The 18,235-nt window shown below is 50.3% G+C and overlaps 1 protein-coding gene across 2 annotated transcripts; it reads left to right on the plus strand.

Moving 5' to 3' along the window:
• Positions 1 to 7,079: 7,079 nt before the first annotated feature.
• Positions 7,080 to 14,829, plus strand: LOC119108696 (serine/arginine-rich splicing factor 4). 2 transcript variants are annotated; one of them, XR_005095334.1, is made up of 4 exons: positions 7,080 to 7,142; positions 11,375 to 11,520; positions 12,433 to 13,818; positions 14,118 to 14,829. XR_005095334.1 is itself a non-coding variant. In XM_037232325.1 (3 exons), the coding sequence occupies exons 2-3, from the start codon at positions 11,380 to 11,382 to the stop codon at positions 13,696 to 13,698; spliced, it is 1,407 nt and encodes a 468-aa protein (XP_037088220.1). In that variant the 5' UTR covers positions 7,080 to 7,142; positions 11,375 to 11,379; the 3' UTR covers positions 13,699 to 14,829. The 2 variants fall into 2 exon arrangements, 1 of the variants encoding a protein (XP_037088220.1); XM_037232325.1 differs by having other exon boundaries at positions 12,433 to 14,829.
• Positions 14,830 to 18,235: the final 3,406 nt, after the last annotated feature.

Consider the following 18,235-nt stretch of genomic DNA (forward strand, 5'->3'; position numbering starts at 1 on the left):
GTAGTGTCCACACGCACAGTGTCCAACGCCGTAGTGTCCACACGCACAGTGTACACTGCCGTAGTGTCCACACGCACAGTGTCCACCGCCGTAGTGTGCACTGGCACAGAGTCCAACGCCGTAGCGTCCACGTGCACAGTGTTCACCACTGCAGTGTCCACAACGCACTGCCCAACGCCATAGCGTCCACATGCACAGTGCCCACTGCCGTAGTGTCCACACACGCAGTGTCCACCACCGGAATGTCTACAGGCACCGTGTCCTCTTCTGCAGTGTGGCCCCATGTGCCCAATGCAGCGTTTCTCCGATCACGGGGTAATCGGCGTGACCAGCGGCCGCGAAGCGTTTCCTTTCATTGGCTCCACCAACGCGCTACTAGCGATCCTTTATAAGCCTTCTTCGACTATCAGGCAGCGCCAAAGGAGCACCGGGGAGAACGAGAGAGAGCTGAACTTCGGCCATTGAAGAGGACGCTTGACAAGGGAAAGGATTGATGCCATGATCCGGGATTATTTCGGCACTGCGATGTCCCGTCATTTCCCTCTTAAACTCCGAAACGTTCCATGAAACGCGATAAGCTTCTCTCAGCAGGCTTAAAACTTCGCAAGCGCTCGAAGATCGCGTCTCGCAACGTGCAGCTCACCTGGCACATGAGGCACCACCTGGCACATGAGGCACCAACGGCCCACCGTATGGTGCCTCATGAGTAGCACCAGTATGTCCGTGGTAGAAGCTGGAAGCACGCCGCGTGGCTACGTCTCGGGCGAGACTGCTGAATCGCACGCATAGGTCTAAAGCGATTTCAATGCAATAAAAATGTCCGTGCTTTTGACGCTATCAGACTCGCGCTGCTAGCAGCGCATTCCTGAGAGTTGCCACAATCAGCTTGGCAACTTGCCACCTCGTTACTGTCAGCATGTCAGCTTGTCATAGGCACTGCGCTGGGTGTGCGGGTACTTCGGCGTTGTCGCCTCGGCTGGTAGATCCCGTGGTGATCGATGCTGATCTCCTGCAACCGGGCCGTTGAGGGTGCTGATCCGGTCAGCTGAACGTGCCGCGTGCAATGCACCCGTGTCGTCTGAAGGTCAGCCGTCATTCCGTCGTTCACCCAATCCGCGCTCGCCCTCGGCCCGTATGAGTGGCATTGCACAGCGAGAGCCGCTGTGTCGAAACCCAGGCCTCACGCTGTGCGTCGCGAATCACGAGTCTGCGCCGTCGGCGGGCGACGCCGGCGCCGTACAAAAACCCCGCCTCCTCTCCCGCCGCCTCCCAGTCAACGAACCCGCTTTTTCGGCGGCGATGACGGCGCATTCACGGCCATCACAGCGCGTCGGTCTTGTCAGCGGACGGCGGCGTCTCCGGACTGCGAGATCAGCTGTGCCGTGCCGACGGTAACGGTACGCGGGCGCGCGCGCCGAGTGGCGGAGAAGCGTCCCGGTGCGGGCAGCGTCTCGAAGGGATCTTCTGCGCGAAGTGTTCTGGTCCAGAGCCGCCGCGGTCCGTTCGGCGGCGTTCGCAGCGGTTCCATTTGATGCGATAGAAACTCTGGTTCCGCCAAGCGTCATTCCAAGCTGGAGCGAGCGCCGCCAGAGTCGGCCGATTGGAACGAATGGACGACGAGCGGGCTTCGCTCTCCCGATTTGATCCGTCTGTGTGACTATGGTTGGGGATTCGATCATCAGACGTTTATCTGATCAGTCACACCCGCGTAGAGACACCTTTGTACACCTTTGCACATTTTTGACATAGGAATGGTCGGTTTGGCTGTCAAACGTCGATTGCATGCAAGTGACAGGCGCGCTCGACTGCATGTTGGTGGCAATGTGGCCAATTACCGCTACAGGATCCCCTTTGTCGTCGCACCGAACTTTATGCATTACGTTAAACTTAGGCACATGGGGATAGGTTTAACGATGGAAGGAAATTGCAGTGCGTTAGCTATGGCGGTACACCGATATCCGCTGGGAATGTCATGATTACAAAGGTTTTGTTATTGAGGGACCGTCATCCGGTGGTTTTGCCGCATGAACTTTTAGAAACGTTCTGATTACGTAGCCGTGGACCATCCACTCTTTGTGATAGCTTCGCATTATCCCTGTAATGATGTATGCACAATATAGCCGAAAAGGCGGTTTGTTCATTTGCTGCTCGCGACGTTCGTAATTTCTACGGCCTTGGTCTTTAGTGGTACTTCGGCGCTTAAATTTTGGTGCATTGCAATGAGCTGAAAAAGTGATAAAATACGCTCCTGAAAAAAGTGATAAAAATAAAAAGTGATAAAATACGCTGAGTCGGAGCCGTAGAGCGAAATGGTGCTGAAATCCACACAGTCCAATGAAACCCATATATTGTGAAATGCTTCTCTGGACTTATTATCCACCTCCCATGCCCCGCACTACAACGTTTGACATACATGCACTTCCGCCTCTGTTATTGGGCCTTTACGTCACACTCAGCTGCTGAGGCTATAAGGTGTCTCCTGTCTCTAGCAGACACCGCCGGGAATCGAACCCCGTACCTTTGGTTTCCCAGACACCGTTACCTCAACAATTCGCAGGGGCGGGGAGGGAGCGGGGGGGGGGGGGGGGGGCGGTAGGAGGCGAGGAGGGGTATGATGGTCACCTATGACAGATGAAGGCTTCTTTCCTATTGATGGCTGGGAGATGTTAGCATTGCTTTTACCATGCACGCTAAGTTTTCTTTTTCACCGGAAATACGCGTGCTGAAAAATAGTTCACGTGGTGACGCTGAGGTCAAGCAGCGAATGCAGTTCAGCTATGAACACAGATTAATGCTGTGCAGGGAGAAAATTTTACACGCAAATAGCTTAACCGCTTAATTTTGAAGACCAGCAGACCATCAGCGGAACCTCTCGTGATGACACACAGAAGGCTGGCTTTGCATGGAGACGCAGCCGGTACGTTATGGCTAAAACGTTATCACACATCTCTGAAGCTTCTGCGATGGTGTGCCCCTGCAGACAACGTGGTATGACAGGTCTAACAGCGGCCACATAAACGTACATTGAGATCACCGTTTTGTTTTGTTTAACATCGTCATTGGAATGCGCTCGTGGCACCATCCTTGTTTCACCAACTTTCCCACCGCAGTCCACCCACAATGGTAGCTGCCTTGAACTCAACACCACTTATTTAAGTGATGTCGATTTCAAGGCAGAAAGCTTCCAAACCTTGAGAGACAAGGCACATTTTCAGCTCTCTTGTTAGATCAGGTAATTGCAGCGAAGAGACAATGATGTTTCAGTCCCACCATCTCCACGCAAACGACCGTTACGGTAGTATAATCATCTGGCCGTCAGTTCGAAAGGTCCTGTAGAAAGTTAAATCTGGATTGGTGAAAGCAAGCAAAAAACCAGCTATCCGGTGTCATCCAAGGGCGCCGAATGTTAACGCCGCACGATATCGGAATCGAATGACCTCACGGTGACGTCAATATGACATTCCTTGACATAAGTCAGCCTTTATCTGCGGAGATGTGAAAAACTCAGCAAAAGCTTTACGTTACCTCGTTTGGCAGAGCCTTACGGACTCACGGCAGAAGATAAAATGGCGTCCACTTCTGATCTGATTGCGCCGATATGTCGTCCCGATTTTGGTAACATTGCGGCTTTGGAACTCGAGGCGTGGAATCAGAGTGTGCTCGTGGTGCTCCCTCCGGAATCCAGGGATTACATGGTGCACAGTTAAACTTTGCGCGCCTTCTGCATGCTTCAAGGACATTTCCGTATCTGGACCCGTGTATTTTTTGTTGCAACTGACGTTTGAACCATCATCCAATTAGTGTTATTCCAGCTTGATACAGAGTCAATTGCATATTTCTTCTTTGATGCGCCTAAAACTAAAACACCCTCGTCCACCTCCTAAAAAAGGTGCAAGTCACTGGCTAGTTTCCTCAGCCTACGCAAAGGAGCCAGCCTGCCTGAAGCAAAACCTGGTAGACATAGGGAAAATCGGTTACAGTTGGCGTGCTTTTCACTTGTTAATTTTTCACATGCATACTTGCCATGATACTGAGTCCATTTTTGTTGCATTGCTGATACAGGCAGACTGCAACAACTCTCTGCCCATGACCCAATTTCATACTGCGAGTGGTACGCGATTAAGGAGTGTACTACCTAACGGACCCCCTGTATGGTGATGATCTGGGCTTTGGGGCGCACCGAGCACGTTGGTCATATGGCGCCCATAACCTAGTTTTTATTTAGCAGATGCATAAAGTGACCCTACTGTAGCAGTGGGGTGATGTTGCACACTGCCTGGAACACAGGGTGCAGAGGGTCCGGACCGCTCGCAGCCGCCTTTCTCCCAGATGGTGAAGTGCGCTTCGCAACGAGCTACTGCACATTCGATGGTCAGGAACCGAGGCTGGGGAGAGGCGCTGCGGTTCCACGTACATTCGGGTGCTACCGGATATTATCTCCCTGGCGCGGCAGTGTTCCGCATCAGCCTTGGAACGGCGTGTGCGGCTCCAGACAGGTGAGTGACCATGGCTGCCCGTACATTGGCGGCGAAATGTTAGCCGTTGTATCACGGCGTTCATTCGTGGTTTATCCTGTGAAATATGAAATGCCGCTTGGCACCCTGGCCGTAGGCTCCTGCTGAATCATAAATGGAATGCAAATACAAATACACTTCGAGACCAGTTTTCAGGGAAACGTAGTCCATCATCCAATAACTGATAAAAATAGTGCACATTTTTAGTTACGCTCGTTTCCTTTCTTATTCCACCACGTCCATGTTGTGACATCAGGAGCGGCGTATAATGTAATGAGACGGGGACGAAAACACGCGAATCGGCAGTTTACCTGTGATAATCGATGATAAAAAGCAGTGGTCATAACGGGTATGCGGAAGGACGGATGCAGGCTGTGACTTTGAATGCGGGAACATCAAGTCCAATGCTTACTGGCGGAAGAACGGCGCGGAAAATACTTTTCTCATTTGCCAAGTCAACACTGACATAAAACGTGTCCGCATTTTAAAGATTGATCACCCCAAGAACGTGCAAACTTTTGATGGCTTTAGGTCCGAACAAGACTTTGAAGCATGATGATCCCAGGCCAGGCGGGACCGGTGATACCGAATATAGCGCTTCGAAGACGCTGTCAAGGTTTGAAGAGCAGGCTTCATGGCAGCCGGCTCCACGACCTATACATACGCACTGAGCATGCGGCTGTTTGCCAATGAACAAAGTCAGGAGCTGAATCAGTTAATGGCGGTCGACCCGACCCGACCCGACTCGAGCCATTTTGCGAAGTTCGTTTGGTGTCGGTCGTAAGACGTTTTTATAATGGGGATTCCATAACGATTCAGGCAGTGCGATCTGTAGGACCTGTGGCATGCTACGATAGAATGAACACATGGGAGAGTATCGAGTTACCTGCTCAAACATCGCCATTTTTGTGGTGGCCATGACCTCTGCACTCATTCAATGGTACCTTGTTACAAAACGTAAGGAGCATCGTACGTGTGTGAGATTCGTCTGGTGAAGGCTTAGGAGTGATCGGTACTTTTTCATCAGAAATAGGTATGTTTGCATTCAATGGATGTCAGTTCTGCTCGTCATCACCTTATCATGTCGGTCCTCGCTGTCAGTCACCGCCAGTCATGTCGGTCCTCGCTGTTAGTCACCACCAGTCATGCCAGTCCTTGCTGTCAGTCACCGCCAGTCATGCCGGTCCTCGCTGTCACTCACCGCCAGCCATGCCAGTCCTCGCTGCCAGTAGTGGTCAGTCATATCAGTGCTCGCTCATCACCACATGATGTTTTGTATGCATGCTGATATATATTTTTTTGTTCGCCGAGCCTGTCTCTACTCAGTCTAAAGAACCAAAGATCAAAGCATGGGTCACAGTGTGTGTTTTGAGAGCCGTTCGTTTCGAGTGAAGGTTTGTGCATCTACGAAAAATCCGTCTCCCGGTACATTACGGATTATCTGGTTGACATATGCAAGACTAAGTTATACGTGAACATATGTTCACTGCCTGAATGAGTTGTCCCACTTGCTTGAACTAGCCTATGTATACTATTTAAAGTGAAATAGTTATTCCTGGATCTCCAATGTATATTTTAAACTTGACTTACGAAAAAAGTCAGAGCAACCCAAAATCTCTACTGAATGCAAAAAAGATATATTCTAGTGAAGAATTAGACGCGCAAATGAGAAGTGCCAAAAATTAAACAAAAAATGCTTGCCGCAAGCTGTACAGGACAACACACGATGACAGCAGCCCCGTCACTAGCTATGGCAGCAAACCCCAACGGAACTTTTCCGACCTTGTGCTGAATGTTCTGGCGCGACAATGAGCCTGATTTCTACGTGAATCACCACCGCCTTCAGTTAAACAATCTTTGGCGGCCCACTTATATGGTATGACGGCCTACAAGTTCTTACCATTGAGTTATCTAACATTCCCTATTATGAAGAACTCAGAACTCTGGAATCCTCAGATTCAAACTTGTAACGTCATGGTAGCGAAAAATTCGCGCAATTACAGTTTGCTCTGGATGAGCCAATCCCCACCCGGTCTCACAAAGCAATGGACTGGGCCGTTGACAATTCAACACACATTACGTATCGAAGGATAGCTCCACCCGATAACCAAACGATCTAATCGCGCATGGTTGTCACGCAGCATAACAAGAAAAACCTCTTTCTTTTGCAACAGGCCACAGCAGTTCGTCACAGCTCGGGGTGTAACTTTGCGAACATGTCGGAGGTGTACATGCGACCTGTATGCCCGTTCTTTTCTTGTAAAGTTGTGGGTATGGAGCTGAAGTGTTGAGTGTTTTATGTGCATCTGCAGGGCCATAACAATTCGGTTGCAATGATTTTTTTTAGACTTTTCTTCCCCCGGGCCATTGCGTAACTTATGATGGCTCTTAAGGAGCACACAATCCAAAGGGAAACCGTTCTGTGCATAAATGTACTTTATTTCTGACAGCGATCACTTTCCCTATTTGGAATCCTGGAGCGAATTTGGAAGCTCGCAGGTCGTTGACAAATCCGACGCTACAGAAACGTTTGAGCCGGCGGCACTACACAATGCGTTGGGAGGCCATCCGCGTCGTGCGCGTTGCGTCCTGGCCCGTGGAGTGATTACGGGTTCGGATAATATAAAGGTGAGGAAGACGTCCTGGTTAACATTTTGTGGAATCCAGACTTAGTTAAACTCCTTATGCAGGATTGGTTTCAAAAACAATTTCCGGATGTTGCTAAGTTTAGTAATCTGGAAAGTGCTGGTCAGCAATTTATGTCATGTGATGAGTTTAGCTGTCTTTGCATGTGCTTGCGTCATATAATAGTGAACCAAAACTTGCTTATTAATGGCTTCAAACTTAGAAAATGTATAGGCCATTAGATAGCTGTAAAAAGCCTAGGCTCTGATAAGTTTTATTTTAAAGCTGTCAGTTACGAACACTTTCATTTCCACTTGTCACATCATGCTTATGCTCTACATTGCTGTAAATGCTTGAGATTTTCCTGGATAAAATTTACATGGAGATTTGGAATCCCCGTCGGTAAAATACCTGGCACATGGTGACATGAATGTTATCTTTTAATGTACATTCAGCTGTGTGAAATATTTGAGTGGTTGAAGCAGGGTGTGTAGCTGTCACGGCACACAGCGTGCATGGATCCGGAATTTTGCTCCCCACCAGTCCATATGAGGGAGCCATTTTCCCCCAGTCTGGTATTCAGATAGTTCTGGGAATTTTAGCATTATGGAATGCCAGGATGTGGAGCCTAGTCATTATGGTTTCCCTCTTGTCAAGCTTATGGATATGCAGCTCCTTTAGCACCAGTCTGCAAAAATTCCATCCACTGTGTTATACATGCCCACATGTTGCTGGCATACTGGATGAGGAGCACAGGTTTGCCATTCTCAGGGCAGGGCAATTTGTGCTGAATTTCCTATTTATTCACACTTGGATGCATTTTTTGCCTGAACTTACAGTGATGCCATAATTCCTTGAAACTTAGGTTTTCTACATATTATAGTTGGTGATTAATTTGTGCCAACAACAGGGCTCATGGATTAAGAGTATGCTTTTATGACATGCATTTTTATGTGTATGGCATGTTAGTGCTACATATATTTTTGCAGTCTGGTTTTGGCAGGGATCAAGACCACAAGGGCATGGGTCCCTGAACCTACTGCATCTGTGCCCTCATGAAACATATAATTTGTGCTCAATACATGTTGCTACCAGGTACTAGGCTAGATTTTATGGCTGCCAATTTTTTATCATTAGCTTGTTTTGCTCTTATGAAAGCTTTTAACCTTTATGACAGAAAATCAGATATATTCAACACACACAATGCTATAGATTTAGCTCAATAATTATGAGGCGCACTCCAAACAGTGCCGCCTCTGGAATGCTATTCTGCTGTTGTATCGGGCTCGCCTCAAACTTGCATCACATTGCATCCTGATTAGTGTTTTTATCTAAACACTTCAAACATTTGTATTCTTGGTTACAGAAGCCAATCCTGAACCATTGTCATGAACATTTTTGTGTTTTCTGCTGTCATTACAAATAAAAGCCAGTCAACCACAAAATATTTGCCCCATGTTTCTTAGTCACCCTGGATTTGATGTAACCATGCTGAGAAAAGAACAAAAGTTAGGAATGAGTGGGTCACCTGGTGCCTGCAAAATACTTAGAGCAACTATGAAATGTTAAGCAACTGTGTCTGTGAAACTAGAAGGCCCTATTTTCACAGGCAGAATTGGTCAACAAGCAACATTGGCAGCTTCTTGCCAGTTGCAGTGGTTGATGGCTGTCAGGTTTTTGACATTGGCTGTTTATCAGTAATGCAATGGTACATATTATGTTATAGACATGAAAATCTACTGATATTGACATTGTGTAATGCCTCCACAGAGTACTAATGCCACCACATCACGCCAATGCATCTACAGGACACTAACACCTCCACAGGATGATAGTGCTTCCACAGGGCACTAGTGCCTCCACAGGACACTAGGACCTCTACAAGACACAGGGTACCTGTGACAATGACCTCCCATCTGTGGCATCTGAAGCTATTTGGAACATGTCTAATTATTTGCCAGTTTGAGAATAGTCAATGGTCAGACTTCCTATCCTTGGACTTATGCATTCTCTTGTCATTGATGTTGTGGCTTTAAGTATCAGGAAACAATGCTACTTGGTTTTTGACAGCTCCTTTTAACATAGTTCTGGTCATTCTTTTTGGAAAGCTAGACAAAGGGTCCAAAATTTAAATTTATTGTGAGCTGCAAGGGTAGCATTTAACATATTTTTATGAGAAACAAGGATGGGAATAGAAATGAGACCATGTTATTATGAGTGTACTATGTAACTTGCTCCATATCCTCAGAGGTATCATTTTGGAAAGAATCATTCAGTCTGTGCTGCTGTGTCTGTTATTTTTAGACCTATAGAAACTGGTCTTATGCAGTTATTCAAAATAACCATTGGTAAACTCTAATCAGATGAGGTTGTTTTCATGTTTAAATGAAGCTGAAGAGATCCTTGACTATGTTTTGTATGGATACAGCAACATTGTGCTCAATTGAAAACATCTAATCTCACCATAGTTTCTGTTAGATGGGAGCACCTTTGCAGGTTATGTGCATGCTCCAGCAACTATCTATATTTGGGGCGTCCCCATTGGATGGCAAGGGTTCATGCCCTGCCCCCCCCCCCCCCCACCACTTGGAGCTCCTGTGACCTCTTTCAGCAGTGACAACCCTAACATTTCAGCTGTTTTGCTAGGTAGTCCAATAATGGGCTGGCGGCTACCGCCTCAGTGGACTAGTCTCACGCCCCAGACCGTTGCCTGCAGTTCCCTGACCGGGGCTCCCACCCAGGCGTCAAATCCTGGTCCAAAATTCTCAAATGGAAAGTCCTGAACTGCATTATGGCAGCTGACATATCCATTGTCATGAGGAAGTCCATTGACATCTCCCAGCCACGAACATGGTCCACATGCAAGACGACATGTTTTTTCGATTAAGTTTTCCCACAATTTCTTGCAAGACTGGTTATTGGTGTTCTTTTTTCTCCATTATCTTCTGGGCTAGTCGATAGACTAGCACAGCGCACATGCGCGCCGTCCTGAGTCGGCACCCCATGGCCGTTTTTCCTGTAGCAGACCACGTCGCCGGGTCACGTCGTCATTGGCTCTGCTATAGCTGGTGTTGCCCCGCCTGTCGAGTGGTGCGGCGGGATGTCTGGCTGCCTGATGGCCGGGGGCCGACTTCAGACCACTGGTCACTGCACGTGCAAATATCCAAAGTTTACGAGTGATAGTCCACTTGCAAGCTGCTCTGAACGGTGTCGCGGATATTTTGATTTTTACAGGTGGTGTTGCGAAGCGACGAAGGTTGGTGTCGGGGGCATTCGGCATTAACTGACTGGCTGAAAAAAGACAAAATTGCTTGTGCACCGCTGGTAGCCGACATTTTCACTGTTGATATGCTGAATTAGAACATTGTATTACCTGTGTTTAGCATTTGCCTATCATTCGTTAATCATAACAAGTCGTGTCGTGAGTCATAGCAATCTGATCTAGAGAGGTCTTACCTGTTACCGAACTTATCAAATTATGAGATCACAATGCATAACATTTACTCAGAAAGATGAAGGCTTCCTAGCGCAACAACGCGACGTGAATGAAATTACTGGGGCCCACCTTCGGACACCTCCACACCTACGACGCAGCCGGGCGTCGCAAGCGGAGGAGCAGCGCGCCATCTCGTGCCGTGCCGTTGTCCCGTGTCATCATGGCGTGCCACTGCCGGTCACCTGGCCTTGCCCCCGCTGACCCCGCGCCGATTACGGAGACAAAGGGGCGCCGGCCGCGCCCGCCTCATTTGTCGGCGGCGGGTTTTTGCGCCGTTCCGCGCGGCGTCTGCCGGCGGGCGGCGCCTGGTATGGGCCCTCCGTCTCGCTCCCCCCCCCCCCTCCCCCCTCTCTCCCTCCTGCTCTGAGTGTGGTTGGTTCCGTGTGCAGTGTGTTTTTTGACGCGTACGTACGTAGATTCAAACAAAGCACCCGACGTTGGTTATGGTTTCATGCTGTACGCAACCATCGGCTGGTCATTATGAGCCCAAAGACACCTGTGCAAAATGCGAAGGCCACTTGATGTATTTAAAACGTTTAACCGCTTTACATGCCGCTTCATTCTACAGTGACTCCGCCACGTCGCCTTTCCAACACACGGCCTGGTTTTATGCCTTGGATGAGGCCGTGAAGTTTAACGGATGTTCCATGATGGGTTCGCCCCAACGCCGCCTGAACGAACAGTCAGCCCCCTCTGACAACCCTCTGACGACCGTCTGACTGCGGACCTCCCGCTCCAGACAACATGAACCAGAGCGGCACCGGCAGCGGCATCTTCAGCGTGACCGGCGCCGGGGAGAACTTCCGGCCGGCCTGCAAGAAGTGCGGCTACCCGGGCCACCTGACGTTCCAGTGCCGCAACTTCATCCAGGTCACCTCCGCCCAGGTGGGCCGACCGCCGACCGGCACCCGGGGCGGCGTCGGGGATGCTGCATTTGGGCTGTAGTTCGTGACCTGGACCTCCCGAAATCAAAGCGGACAGTTTAAGGGGCGGTGAAGTGCCAGGTCTGAAATGGCTAGGATGATGGCTCATTTCGAGCCTAAGTTCACGACATGACTTTTACCAGCACCATGTGTGACGGGAGCTGCATGTGGACAGAGACTGTATCTGTACTATCTGCTCGTCTGGCGTGTAAGTCCTGTTCCATCGCAGCAATCCAGGGCGCTGCATGTTCCAGCTGACTGGTCTGGCTCTGCCCGTCGCTCGCTAGCAGTGACACTGCTGAGAGCATGAGGCTGCGGCAGGTCGACTGTGAGACGGTGCGGGCCCAGATCTGTGTTTGTGGTGCGGCGCATTGTTGGGCGACAGACGAGAGACATGGTGGAGGGAGAGGGATTCCAGGGAAAGGCTGCCTTGCTGCGTGAGATGCCAACAATATGCTCTTCTGCTGCCAAAACTGCGGTCGAAATTCAGTTCTTTCGTATATGGTTGTATGGGACGTGTTCAATCGTTCGGTCTTGCTTATCTAGCGGTGGGTGGTGGAGGGTAGACATTCCAATGCGACGGCGGCCTTTGCTTCTTTTTACCACATTGGTCCAAAATGGTCCTGATTGGTGTTAGCTGATGTATCTGTATGCATCGATTGGCTGCTCGGCCATTGATAACTTCACGAAACATGCACAAGCGCTTCAATTGCAACCTTGCGAGAAGGCTACAATCCAACCAGTAAGACCTGTTCAACGAGTCCCTTGTGAATCCCTGTTTTTGTGCTAGCCGGACGTAGGCCAACTTCGGAACCGACCTTTAGACTGAGGCCCGTCGTCTTCCGCGGCGGTAACCGAATCTGCCTTACCTCAGGACTGCGTGTTGGACGTCAGCTCTACCAGTTCGGATGAGTCGGACGACGAGACGCCGCTGAAACTTCTAAACAAAGAGGAGCTGGAGAAGCTGAGGAAGCGGCACAAGAAGAAAAAGAAGAAGAAGGAAAAGAAAAAGAAAGAAAAAAAGAAGAAAAAGGAAGCGCAGTCATCGGATTCTGATTCAGATGAGGATCGTAAGAAGCGGCATAAAAAGAAACAAAGGTCTGGCTCGACAGAATCTGACTCTGACGAGGCTTCCCGAAAGAAGCGGAGGGTAAAAGATGGCTCGAAAGGTCGCCACGACGCGAGCCCCGCGCCGCGCTCTGCCGACAGCCACCAGCGACACAGAGGGCATCACGATCGCCGCTCCGCCTCGCCGACAGATGGCAGGACCTCCGAGCGGGGGTCGCGGCTGGGCGCCCCCAGCCGGCGCTCGCCGGTGACGGAGCGGGTCGGTGGAGCGGCCGACCACCGGCCGCGGTCCGACCACAGGGGACGGCCCAGGTCTGGCAGCCGCGGGAGAGAGGCGAAGGGGAGACGCTCGAGGTCTGTGAGTGGTGGACGGCGAGGACATCGGAGACCGTCGAGGTCAGGAAGCCGCGGCAAAGATATGAAGAAGAGGCGGTCTAGGTCTGCGAGTGGCGGGAAACCAGCGGACAGGAGACGACCGAGGTCTCGGAGTCGCGACAGAGACGCGAAGAGGGGGCGCTCAAGATCGGGCAGTGGCGGAAGACATCGGGCAGTGGCGAAGAGACGTTCGGGGTCGAGAAGTCGAGGTGGAGATGTGAGAAAACGGCGTTCAAGATCGGTAAGCAACAGGAGAGAGGACATTAAGGGACGCTCACGATCCAGGAGTCGTGAAAGAGAAGCTAGGAAAATACCTTCAGGGGTCGCGAGCGGCGGGGACGCACGCAGGAGGCGGTCGAGATCCAGGAGTGGCGGCGGTGACATGCGAAAGAGACGCTCGAGATCCAGGGGTCGTGGCGAAGACGTGCGAAAGAGACGCTCGAGATCCAGGAGTCGTGGCGAAGACGTGCGAAAGAGACGCTCGAGATCCAGGAGTCGTGACGGAAATGTGCGAAGGAGACGCTCGAGATCCGTCAGTGGTGCGAGACGAGACGACGCTGGACACGCTGGGTCAAGGTCGGGAGACCGCGGTCGAGGTGGGCACCAGGGTGACTCCGCTGCCAGAGGTGGCGGTCATGGTGATCGGAGGAGCCCCTCAACTGACAGCTCGAGCTCAAGTGCAAGTTCCAGCTCGTGAGCTAGCCATCGTGAACACTAAATGGTGGCTGGTGTCATTTGTCTGTCACTTGAGGGCTGTTGATGGAGAACATTCTCGGTGTTGAGACTTCTCCGACTGAATGTCGCCTAGTGGCTTCTCGTAAGTGCTCTGCATTGTAATAGCCAAATTACCGTTTTTGCTACCTAAATGACTCGTGTCGATTCGTAACAGAAATAATTTGATATCGGTACATGGCGCCGTCAGCTTCGTAATAATGCGGGCATCAGATCTGTTGGTCTGCATATTGTGAAGCCTGTCCGTGGCTTTTTTCTTGCCTGGTAAATTAAATATGGTAAACGACACCCTCCATGCCCTGCGGCCCGGACATTCCACCCAATACCGTCATCGGTGTGTGCCGCAGTACTGAGCTGCCTGTCGCCGTGGCTGGTGTGTTGTAGGACACTGCGGTGGAACACTCTGGAATGCTGCATGCGGCTGATGGGTTGCCGCTGGGTGGCTATGGACCAACGCGAAAGCTACGGGGTTGTCGTACCGCTGGGTGGCTATGGACTAACGCGAAAGCTAAAAAGGTGGTTGTCATTGCGGTTGTCGTGCCCCTGGGTGGATATGGACCAACGCGACAGCTACGGCGGTTGTGCCGCTGGGTGGCCATGGACCAACGCGAAAGCTACGGTGGTTGTGGCGGTTGTCGTGGCCGCGGAGTGCTGGCAGGGCTCGAGTCACACGTCCCAGGGTGGAATCCCGCGTAGGTGTACTGATATGTGATGATGCTTGGTGTATTTTGATACCAGTGCGATGACTGAATTCTGTCCCACTTTGTTTTCCTTGGAACTGCTGAGCAGAGTGCCGCCTCGCAACGCCGTTTGTTACCCCCTCCCCCCACTATCTTGAGGGGCTGCTTCCCGCTGAGTTGTTTTCTCGATTCCTCGAGTGTTGCGAGATCTTGCGCGGTAGAGGGCTTTTAGCAGAGTTCTGCGGGCACAGAAAACGCGCCGAAACAAAGTCCTTTGCATTATCAGATAGAGCAAGTACAACACAATGCACATACAATACGATTGGTCGCGAGCGCAATCCTACACATCCCTGTCATGTGCTGGTGCGAAGCGATTTGTACCCATATGAAACGTAATACACCACTATGTAAATTGATATGAGTCATGAGCTTTCATGTGATGTAGCTGATATAGATTGGCATCAAAATGTGAATGGTGACATGAGCGTAAGTTTATGTGGTCGCATCACTGGTATCACGCTTGTAGTTGAGAACTGACCGCTAAGTTGTTATTATCGTGCGTTGACGCTACAGTGAAACGACATTGAATCTCAACAACCTATAAACCAAGCTAAAAATGGCGTCAGCTGAGCTGGCGAACCTGGATGGTGCAAAGCAACCTCTGCAGTCAGCGGGCCCGAAACTGTTCGTGAACAATGACAAACATAAGCTGTCAAAGACAATGGCGCCGCGCCATACCCGGGCTACAGTTGTCTATGGTGGCGGAACGGCTGGTCACGCTTATGCAAGGGTACGGTTGCAGATAAGGAGAAGTGGAGCTTTTGAATACGGACTGTGATTTGCTTACTCCTGTTACCGGTAATGACGAAGTGATGACGCTTCAACCGGACACCAGCCTAGTGCCAGCTCCGTGTTACCAGAGCTGTTTTGAAAAGGCAATACATTTCTGAACTATTGAAACGGCATGGAGGGATCAATAGAAAACATAAGCAAATACTTCTTATCTAATGATAAATTACACTTCTCACTACCTTCTCATCGTAACTGTGCCAACGCTGTGTTCTCGGTCAGCTCAGTGATCAGCTCTGTTCTCACCCCGGTTCTGTGCGTCGCGATGTACGCGCCAACATAACTTCTCTTTATCCCTACCTGAGGGCAGACACTATCTGATTTTAAATATCCAAGGAGAACTGACCTCTTCATGGCTCGGTTTCCGAGCCGTATGTGTAGCTGGAATGCATCCAGCCACTAATTCATTCATGCATTGTTTTCCGACACGGCACACATAGCTGGAATACACGTAAAGAATGCATGAGCAGATTCCAGTCACCAGGTAATTTCAAAGGGCACGGGGAAGCGCCTCATTTGCCACATTCCAAGGCTGCCTTGCAATGTGGCAAAATCACAACTCTGTGGCGCCAGAAGCGCACACAAAATTTTCGTAATGGCAAGATCCCAAATCCCAAAGGGACGGCAGACCCCGAGTTCTTTCGTTAGCATTGCAATCGTTGCCGTAGCCTTCCAAAGTTTGGCCTAGTTTCGTCGACCAGGGGAGGGGGAGGGAGGAGATGATGATCGTAACGTGCGGCGGATCAGAAGGGATATTGGATCAGTGGTAAGGTGGGGTAATTAGCGCCAAGGCACGGCTATACATCAACTGTGTAAGAAACGCGATCCCAGCATCACGTATCTCACCGATTGCAAACACACACCGAACGATGCAGCCGTTTGGCACAGCCATCGGTTATCAGTGTGTTAACGCAATGTTGAGAACAGTCAAGGGTTGGCATGCTGTTACTTTCTTTTCTTGACCAGCGTGATAGATTTCGCTCAGTGGGATGCCAAAGAAATCAATATGATAGTTGTTCGGAAGGATTGAGGAGATGTTTTAGGATTTACGTTTTAGATGTCATAGCTGGTGGGGCTATCGTCGTTTAGTGTATCAGTATGCACGCGTTTTGGCCAGTTAACTCTCCGGCCGCCGTCACGTGTCATTGAGTCCTGAGAATAACTGAATGATGTTTCCAAACATCATGATGATGTTTTCTGGATGACTGCATAATGCTTCCAAACATAATGACGATATTTCCTGGATGACTGGACAATATTTCCAAACATCGCCCAGTCCGCAGGACCTATAACACCTGGCGACGCCCGGAGGGCCAACTGGCCAAAATGTGGTGCACACATTAAGACACCAGACGAGGCCGATAGTTAGAGCAATTGTTCTATCCGTGACATACATATGAATGAGTGCTGTCAGACGTCTCTCTCCCCCGCTGGCCCCGCCCCGCTACCCTCCATCGCCCTTTGACCCCGAACCCTCACATCGCTTGCTGGTCCGATTTGTCTTACCCGAGGCGCACTGAAGGTGGGTTAGCCGATGACCGCCATCGTGCTCGATGTTGATTGGTCGAACCTGAGCGAGTGAGGAGCTACGGATGGTGAGCTTCAAAGCACGTGTGCAATGACATGAGAAAAATGTCAGCTTCCTTGTTGCCCAAGTGGCCAGTGGCGAATCCAGGATTCTTTCGAGGGGGGGGGGGGGAGAAGGGGCACGGAACTTTATGAACCCCTTGGAGTTTTTATGCTCTTTCCGAATGAAGAAATCCTTGCATTCATAGCACTGCATTTACGATTTCTATGCATGCTGTTTGTTACACAGGATACGTTTTTCCCGTGCACAGTCCTAGAAAACTAGGCGTGGTACGTGTGTACAGGCATGGGACGCGCTCATTTTTTTTTTCTGGAGCATGATTGATCCTGTCATTCTGAGGCCAAGTATTTCGGGAACGATATGGCCAAATGGGCTGAAGTTAGCCGCTAAACCCATCAAAATCAGTCACGAGAGACTTTGTTTCAAGTTAAGTTACGAGTAGCTGACTCCGGGGGCTAGCCAGCCAGTCAATGTGACCAGCTGATGGTTGATGTCTAACGCAGAGTTGTTGTTTTAGCTTGAATGAATGAGTACAAGATATCATACATTTCAAAATGCGTTAAGCATGTGGTGAACAAGTCTGATTGGTGTTCCTTTTTCACTAAGCAACGGAGGTGCGGAACTGGTGGTGCCTTAGCAACATGTAGGCCCTTATCGACTCAGGAGGTCCTCGCTCAGCACCAAGGGCCTTACGACTGTCACTTAAGGTCCTGTCCTCTCGGGCCGGGGCCCCTAAATAAGACTCTGGCCAGCCCCTCCTGCCCTTAGGCCCTCCAGTCGGATCCTTGATCGTCGGTCCCGTCCCGGCGATCGGTCGATGGATCGTCGGTCCCGGCAAATGAATAGTAGGGCCTCCAGCAACAGCGTAGGGCGTCTATACGGCGCAATAGGCCTCAACGTTCCCCCAATTACCACCAGCGAGATCACTATCACCAATCGTTATGCGCGAAAAATCAATTTTGCATGCTCACGGACCCTCACTTTTGCCTGCGACTGGTCTTGGTCACCTGAAGGCCCAAAAGCTTCTATCTTTATAATGCTTTGTTTAAAAACGGCGTCCGTTTGGCCGTTTATAGGTCCCTTCGAAGTCAAGCGGAGAGAGAGAGGGGAGGGGGGGGGCATGACCTCCCTCTAGATACATCACTGCAAACGGCTGAACTCTGTCATACCGCCCATGACTTTTACCTGCAACTTTTCAAGGTGAAGGTTTCCGTTGCGGAACGCCTCTGCATGGTGCATAGCGTAGATACTACTGAAGTTGAGGTGCTTGTACCTTACACAGGTGCACTGACACATATCAGTCGATGCAACAACTTTAAAGAAGCAAGGCCCTCTTCATGATGCACTGCAGTGTGTGGTACTTCCCTGTGCTGGTCCGACCACAT

The sequence above is a fragment of the Pollicipes pollicipes genome, unplaced genomic scaffold, assembly GCF_011947565.3.
Source record: "Pollicipes pollicipes isolate AB1234 unplaced genomic scaffold, Ppol_2.1 Scaffold_6686;HRSCAF=7923_pilon_pilon_pilon, whole genome shotgun sequence".
NCBI lineage: Eukaryota > Metazoa > Arthropoda > Thecostraca > Pollicipedomorpha > Pollicipedidae > Pollicipes > Pollicipes pollicipes.